Here is an 8,792-nt window from a genome sequence, read left to right on the forward strand (position 1 = left end):
GACTTCCAAGGACCTTCTCTAACAGGGTTTGGTAAGAGGTGGGAAGAATGCTGGTCCCAATCTAATAACTGATACTGACTTTACCATGAAGGGGAACTGAAATGTGATTTTAATTTTACTTCAAGAAAAAAGAAAGTGATACTTCTTCATGTTCCATTATCCTAATGCATCTATGCTTTGTAATGGTATAGAATGAGAGTTTTTAAAAACTCTATTAAGACATAAAACAAAATACATATAAAATTGTGTATTTGCATCTGCATCTGAATTATAATTTTATTAAATTCCATACAGTGAACTAAAAATTTGAGCAGCTCTGTGGACTATATTTAAATAAAAATGAATTTCACAATATGCAAATAGTCCAACTGATGTTCACAAAATAGATGTACTGAGCTCACAAGGTTTACCACTCTGCATCACCAATGGCTTTTGCAAATACATAGTCTCTCCCTCCAAAACACATAACACCATCTTTCAAATAGAATTTCCATTTGTTCTTGCTTCGATGAATCTGGGGAGAAAAATAGCTTAAATTAATTAATTTTACAAGGTAAAATATCACCTGCATTTCTTTGCTACAGTAAATGAGATTATTCTCACCCTAAATGTGAGTACCTTAAAACTAAAGCCTCCTCAAGATAGTTTACTTATTCCACAAACATTTGAGTTCCTATGTATTAGACACTGTTTTAGGCACTGGAGATATATTAAAGATACATATAATTTTTTCTATACTGTGTATTTTATATATAAAAACATATATCCTATATATGCAAAACCAAAAAAAAAAAATCCCTGCCTTTTAAGAGTTTACATTTTAATAGGGATGGACAGAAACCTAATACATAAGTAAATTATATAGAATATTAAGCTGTCATTTGAGGTGATAATTGAGCAAAAACCTTAAAGAAGATAAGGAATAAAGCCAGGCAGATATTGACTCAGGAGCATTCCAGATAAAAGGAACAGAAGTGAGCAGATATAGGTGACGGGCAAGAGGGCAGCAAATCACACTGCCATGTGTGTACCTATGCAACAATCTTGCATATTCTTCACATGTATCCCAAAACCTAAAATGCAATTTCAAAAAAAATCTGAGACCTGTCTCAGATTTTTGGGGTTCATACATGTAATGTAGGATGTTAATGTTTGTAAAACAGACATTATTCAATCTACTCTTACAACTATACTGCCAATTATCCTTAGACTCTCCCCACAAAATAAAAAATGTTGATGAGGTACAAATAAAAAATAAAAATAATAATAAAAAAAAAAAGAAGTGAGCAGGCCTGAAGAGAGGCATGCCTGGATTGTTCAAGAACAGCAAAGAGTCCAGTATGTCTGCAAAGGAATAAGCAGGGAAGATGTAGCTAATATTATCAGAAATGAAAAAATGATACTTCATTGTGAGAAAGAAAGTCACAATAAAGCACTGAACAAGGTCAGAAGATACAGCTTATAATATGTTAGATTATGCTGGCTGTTTTCTAGATTCCATAAATCAGCCTAGACAGACAAAATTTAAAAAAAAAAAAAAAAAGAAATTTCACTACTTCAAGAGGTAAGAAGCCATAAAATCACTGCTACCTCTAAGTAAACTGCAAGTGACTATTTAAAAGCCTTAGGAATATATGATCTGAGATTAAGGGTAAAATTTAAACCTAGTTGTTGACTACAAATAGCCAAATCCAGGAAGAGAAGCTGTGACTGGTATTCATATGCATTTTGTGAAGCATAAGAAAACACACAGGATAAACCCCTATTTTTGTGGAGGAGAGGGGTTTAAGTCCTAATAAAGTTTTTTCTGAGTTTTATTTCCAAATTGTCTTGCAAAGGCACTTGCACATGTCTTAAAAATCTTTTAGGAATACAGCAGTGACAACCAAAATCCCAAACTCAGCACAGGCAATAAAATATGACCAGAATTAGGAGGAGAACAACAACAGAGGCAACAACTCATTGTGGTACCTTTATCTAGTGACTATGTTTTTTTCTAGATATACAACAATAGCTCAATGTTCAAAATTTATTAAGATAAAAATCACATTACTGGAGTTACTGACAAATCATATAATCATCTCTAATAATGTTGAAAAAGTATTTAATAAAACTATTGCATTTTAGATTCTTTAAAACTCAAGAAAAAAAGAATAAAAGATTGTCTTACACACACACAAACACACACACACACACACACACACACACACATATATATATATATATCTCAGCCCAAATGCCAGTGATACACTTAGTGGGGAAAAAAATGCTAAAAGCATTCTCACTAAAGTCAGAACACAGACAAGGATAACCACTATTATCCAACTTCTTAAACACTCTAGAGGTACTAGCCAATGCAATTAGACAAGAAAAGATAAGTAGAAATATAAAAATTGGGAAGCAATAAATTTACAAATACAGTGATTGCATGTCTCAAAAATCCAAAATAATCAATGAAAAACTACTAAGAATATGGATATAAAATTAATATATAGAAATTCATAGCCTTCACACATAGAAGTAACAGTCAGAAGACATTCTAAAGGAATAAGCCAATGAACACCATAAACAAACAAATAAATAGGAATAAACTGAACAAATATTTGACCTACTGGTAGCCCTCAACACTCTTTCTTCTGAAATATTCTCCTCACTTGGCTTCTAGAACCCTCTGGTTTTTCAAACTCTGGCCACTCCTTAATTTCCTTTACTGAATCCTCCTTATATGTCTTACCTCTCAATTTTAAAGTATACCAGGATTCTTATTTTTGCTTATATTCACTTTTGGTGATCCTAGTCTCATGACTTTAAACACCATCTACATACTGTTCACTCCAAAAATGTATGTCTAGCTCACACCTCTCCCCTAAATCCCAAATTCTCATTCAACTGCTTCAGCATCTCCTCCTGAATGTCAAATTGACATCTGAAGCAAGTTTAAAACTATGACACCTATACTCTCTTCCCCAAACCTCACAATCCTCCCCATCTCATTAGGAAATGACCACTTATTCTTCTAACAGCTCAACTCAAAAATCTTAGAGGTATTCTTTATGCTTGCTACTCACATCTAATATCCAGATCCATCAGCAAGTGTTAGTTCTATCTACAAAATATATCAATATTTCAAACACTTCTACCACTTCCACTGCTGTTATTCTTTTCTCAGCCATCACCTTATCTTGCCCAGATTAATACAATAGTCTCATAACTAGTTCCTGTTTTCACCCTTGTTCCCTGACAATACCCACTTTCAGTCTACTATAAACAGTACACCCAGAGTGTCTGCTAAAAACATAAATCAGATATCATTTCTCTTCTCAAAACTCTCTAATGACTTGCCATGCAAAAACTGAAGTCCTTACAATGGACTACAAGATCCTTCATTTTTCCTCACTTACTGCTCTTGCCTCTGCACTGTTCTCTGAACACACAGGCATTCTCCTACTTCAGGCTTTTTGTATTTCTTGTTCCTTCTGTCTAAAATGCTTAAACCCTAATATCCTCACAGTTCATTCCCTTACCTCCTTCTGACCTCTACCCTATTACATTCTCAATAAGCACTCCCTCAGACACCCCATCTAAAATTGCAACCTATTCCTCGCCAAAATCATTAAAATACCAAATTTCATAAATTTAATGTGATCTCAATGAAAATAATCAACAGGGTTTTATTTTGAACCCGACAACATGATTATTAAGTAAATATGAAAAATAAACAAGAATATCCAGGAAAACTCTGCAAAAAAAAAAAGTAAAGAATTATTAGCCTTACCAAATATTAAAAATCTTAATAATTAAATCAGAGTAGCATAGGCCTATGGACAGACAAACCAATGGAACAAAACAGAAAATCAAGAAGTAGACCCAAATACATTTAGAAATGCAATAGCAGATGATGAATCATTTCGTAACATTAGGGACAAAATAGACTTCTCAAAAAATGTTAGGAAAATTTGAGTATCCACCTGGAAAAAAAAATAAAAATTTGAAACCATATGTTACATTATACACCAAGACAAACACCAAATGAATCAAGACTTGAATATATTTTAAAAAAAAAAAAAGAAAAGGAAGAAGAAAGAAGAAAGAAGAAGAAGAAGAAAAGGAGAAGGAGAAGGAGAAGGAGAAGGAGAAGGAGGAGAAGGAGGAGGAGAAGGAGGAGAAGGAGGAGAAGGAGAAGGAGGAGAAGGAGAAGAAGGAGAAGGAGAAGGAGGAGAAGGAGAAGAAGAAGAAGAAGAAGAAGAAGAAGAGGAAGAGGAAGAGGAAGAGGAAGAGGAAGAGGAAGAGGAAGAAGAAGAAGAAGAAGAAGAAGAAGAAGAAAGAAAAAAAGACATACTAGAGGCTGGCAAGATGGCCAAACAGGAACAGCTCCGGTCTGCAGCTCCCAACGAGATCGACGCAGAAGGCAGGTGATTTCTGCATTTCCAATTGAGGCACCTGGTTCATCTCAATGGAACTGGTTGGACAGTGGGTGCAGCCCACAGACGGTGAGTCAAAACAGGGTGGGGTGTCGCCTCACCCAGGAAGTGCAAGGGGTTGGGGAATTCCCTCTCCTAGCCAAGGGAAGCCATGAGGGACTATACCATGCACTCCTGTCCAGATGCTGTGCTTATCCCATGATCTTTGCAACCTGCAGACCAGGAGATTCCCTCCAATGCCTATGCCACCAGGGTCGTGGGTTTCCAGCACAAAAGTGGGCAGCCATTTGAAGACACCAAGCTAGCCACAGGATTTTTTTCTCCATACACCACTGATGCCTGGAACCCCTGCGAGACAGAAACATTCACTCCCCTGGAAAGGGGGCTAAAGCCAGGGAGTCAAGTGATCTAGTTCGTCGGGTCCCACCCCCACAGAGCCCAGCAATCTAAGATACACTGGCTTAAAATTCTCACTGCTAGTACAGCAGCCTGAGCTTGACCTGGGATGCTCGAGCTTGGTAGGAGGAGGGAAGTCCACCATTGCTGAAGCTTGAGTAGGTGGTTTTACTCTCACAGTGTAAACAAAGCCAACAGAAAGTTCAAACTGGGCAGAGCCCACTGTAGCTCAGTAAGACCTGGCCAGACTGCCTCTCCTCTCTGGGTAGAGGATCTCTGAAGAAAAGGCAGCAGCCCCAGTCAGGAACTTACAGATAAAACCCACATCTCCCTGGGACACAGCACCTGTCGGAAGGGGTGTTTGTGGGTGCAGCTTCAGCAGGCTTAAACATCCCTGCCTCCCAGCTCTGAAGAGAGCAGCAGACCTCCCAGCACAGCATTCAAGCTCTGATAAGGGACAGACTACTTCCTCAAGTGGGTCCCTGACCACATTGTATCCTGACTCAGAGACATCTCCCAGTAGGGGCTGACAGACACCTCATACAGGAGAGCTCTGGCTGGCATCTGGCGGATACCCCTCAGGGACAAAGCTTCCAGAAGAAGAAATAAGAAGGAATCTTTGCTGTACTGCAGCTTCCACTGGTGATACCCAGGCAAACAGAATCTGGAGTGGACTTCCAGCAAACTCCAGCAGACCTGTAGAAGAGGATCCTGCCTGTTAGAAGGAAAACTAACAAACAGAAAAGAACAGAATCAACATCAACAAAAAGAACACCCATTCAGAGACTGCATCTGAAGGTCACTGACTTCAAAGACAAAACGTAGATAAATCCATGAAGATGGGGAGAAACCAGCACAAAAAGAATGAAAATTCCAAAAACCAGAACACCTCTTCTCCTCCAAAGGATCACAGCTCCTCGCCAGCAAGGGAACAAAACTGGATGGAGAATGGGTTTGACAAATTGACAGAAATAGGCTTCAGAAGGTGGGTAATAACAAACTCCTCCAAACGAAAGGAACATGTTTTAACTCAATGCAAGAAAGCTAGGGACCTTGAAAAAAGGTTAGATGAATTGCTCACTAGAAAACAAGTTTCGAGAAAAACATAAATGACCTGATGGAGCTGAAAAACACAGCACAAGAACTTCGTGAAGCATACATAGGTATCAATAGCCAAATCGATCAAGCAGAAGAAAGGATATCACAGATAAAAGAGCCATTTAATAAAATAAAGTGAGAGGGCAAGATTAGAGAAAAAAAAGAGTGAAAAGAAATGAACAAAGCCTCCAAGAAATATGAGACTATGTGATAAGACCAAATCTACATTTGATTGGTGTACCTGAGAGTGATGTGGAGAATAGAATCAAGTTGGAAAACACTTTTCAGGATATTAGCCAGGAGAATTTCCCCAACCTAGCAAGGCAGGCCAACATTCAAATTCAGGAAACACACAGAATGCCACAAAGATACTCCTCAAGAAAAGCAACCCCAACACACATAAACATCAGATTCACCAAGGTTGAAATGAAGGAAAAAATGTTAAGGACAGCCAGAAAATAAGGTCAGGTTACCCACCAACAGAAGCCCATCAGACTCATAGCTGATCTCTCAGCAGAAACCCTACAAGCCAGAAGAGAGTAGGGGTCAATATTCAACATTCTTAAAAGAATTTTCAACCCAGAATTTCATATCCAGCCAAACTAAGCTTCATAAGTGAAGGGGAAATAAAATCCTTTACAGATAAGCAAATGTTGAGAGATTTTGTCACCACCAGGACTGCCTTACAAGAGCTCCTGAAGGAAGCATTAAACATGGAAAGGAACAATGGTACCAGCCACTGCCAAAACATACTAAATTGTAAAGACCATCAATGCTATGAAGAAACTGTATCAACTAATAGGCAAAATAACCAGCTACTATCATAATAACAGGATCAAATTCACACATAACAATATTAAACTTGAATGTAAATGGGATAATGCTCCAATCAAAAGACACAGACTATGTCTTTTTTTTTCCAAAAAAAGACTTTTTTGTGTGTCTTTTTTTATCCAAATTGGATAAAAAGTCAAGACTCATCGGTGTGCTATATTCAGGAGACCCATTTCACATGCAAAGACACACACATACTCAAAGGGATGGAGGAATATTTAAAAGCAAATGGAAAGAAAAAAAAAAAAAAAAAAAGGGGAAAAAAAACAAAAAAAAAAAAAAAAAAAAAAAAAAAAAAAAAAGGAGGGGTTGCAATCCTAGTCTCTGATATAATGGACTTTAAACCAACAAAGATCAAAAGAGACAAAGGGCATTACATAATGGTAAAGGGATCAATGCAACAAGAAGAGCTAACTACCCTAAATATACATGCACCCAATACAGGAGCACCCGGATTCATAAAGCAAGTTCTTAGAGACCTACAAATAGATTTAGACTCCCACACAATAATAGTGGGAGACTTCAACACCCCACTGTCAATATTAGACAGATCAACGAGACAGAAAATTAACAAGGATATCCAGGACTTGAACTCAGCTCTGGACCAAGCGAACCTAACGGGCATCTACAGAACTCTCCACCCCAAATCAACAGAATATACATTCTTCTGAGGACCACATCACATTTATTCTAAAATTGACCACATAATTGGAAGAAAAACACTCCTCAGCAAATGCAGAAGAATGAAAATCATAACAAACAGTCCCTCAGACCACAGTCCAATTAAATTAGAACTCAGAATTCAGAAACTCACTCAAAACCACACATCTATATGGAAACTGAACAACCTGCTCCTGAATGACTATTGGGTAAATGACGCAATTAAGGCAGGAATAAAGATGTTCTTTGAAATGTTCTTTGATGTCCTTTGAATAAAGAAAAATGTTCTTTGAATCTCTGGGACACATTAAAAGCAATGAGTAGAGGGAAATTTACAGCAATAAATACCCACAAGAGAAAACAGGAAAGATCTAAAATTGACACCCTAACATCACAATTAAAAGAACTAGAAAAGCAAGAAGAAACAAATTCAAAAGCTAGAAGAAGACAAGAAATAACTAAGATCAGAGCAGAATTGAAGGAATGAAGACACAAAAAACCCTTCAAAAAATCAATAAATCCAGGAGCTGGTTTTTTGAAAGGATCAACAAAATAGATAGGCCACTAGCCAGACTAACAAAGAAGAAAAGAGAGAAGAATCAAATAGACACAATAAAAAAAGATAAAGGGGATATCTCCACCAGTCCCACAGAAATAGAAACTACCATCAGAGAATACTATAAACACCTCTACGCAAATAAACCAGAAAATCTAGAAGAAATGGATAAATTCCTGGACACATACACCCTCACAGGACTAAACCAGGAAGAAATCAAATCCCTGAATAGATCAATAACAAGTTTTGAAATTGAGGCAGTAATTAATAGCCTACCAACCAAAAAAAGTCTAGGACCAGATGAATTCACAGCCGAATTCTACCAGAGGTACAAAGAGGAGCTGGTGCAATTCCTTCTGAAACTAATCCAAACAACAGAAAAAGAAGGACTCCTCCCTAACTCATTTTATAAGGCTGGCATCATCCTGATACCAAAACCTGGCAGAAACACAACAAAAAAAGAAAATTTTTCAAATGGAAAAAAATATCCCTAATGAACATCAATGCAAAATCCTCAATAAAATACTGGCAAACTGAATCCAGCAGCACATCAAAAAGCTTATCCATCACAATCAAGTCAGCTTCATTCCTGGAATGCAAGGCTTGTTCAACATATGCAAATCAATAAATGTAATCCATCATATAAAAAAAACCAATGACAAAAACCACATGATTATCTCAAAAGATGCAGAAAAGGCCTTCAACAGATATGAACAGACACTTTACAAAAGAAGACATATATGCGGCCAACATACAGATGAAAAAATGCTCATCATCACTGATCATTAGAGAAATGCAAATCAAAACTACATTGAGATACCATCTCA

The 8,792-nt window shown here is 37.2% G+C and overlaps 1 protein-coding gene across 2 annotated transcripts in view; it reads right to left on the bottom strand.

Annotated features, from left to right (window-relative positions):
* Positions 1-246: 246 nt before the first annotated feature.
* GTF2A1L (general transcription factor IIA subunit 1 like) overlaps positions 247-8,792 on the bottom strand; it is a 73,829-nt gene continuing 65,283 nt past the window's right edge. The window contains exon 9 of one of the 2 annotated variants that reach the window (XM_017548518.2): positions 247-514. In XM_017548518.2, coding sequence (XP_017404007.1) covers positions 407-514 — 108 coding nt within the window. In that variant the 3' untranslated portion in view covers positions 247-406. The remainder of the gene's footprint in view (positions 515-8,792) is intronic. The other variant, XM_037745722.1, reaches the window with a different exon arrangement.

Source organism: Cebus imitator, unplaced genomic scaffold (genome assembly GCF_001604975.1).
Source record: "Cebus imitator isolate Cc_AM_T3 unplaced genomic scaffold, Cebus_imitator-1.0 Scaffold209, whole genome shotgun sequence".
NCBI lineage: Eukaryota > Metazoa > Chordata > Mammalia > Primates > Cebidae > Cebus > Cebus imitator.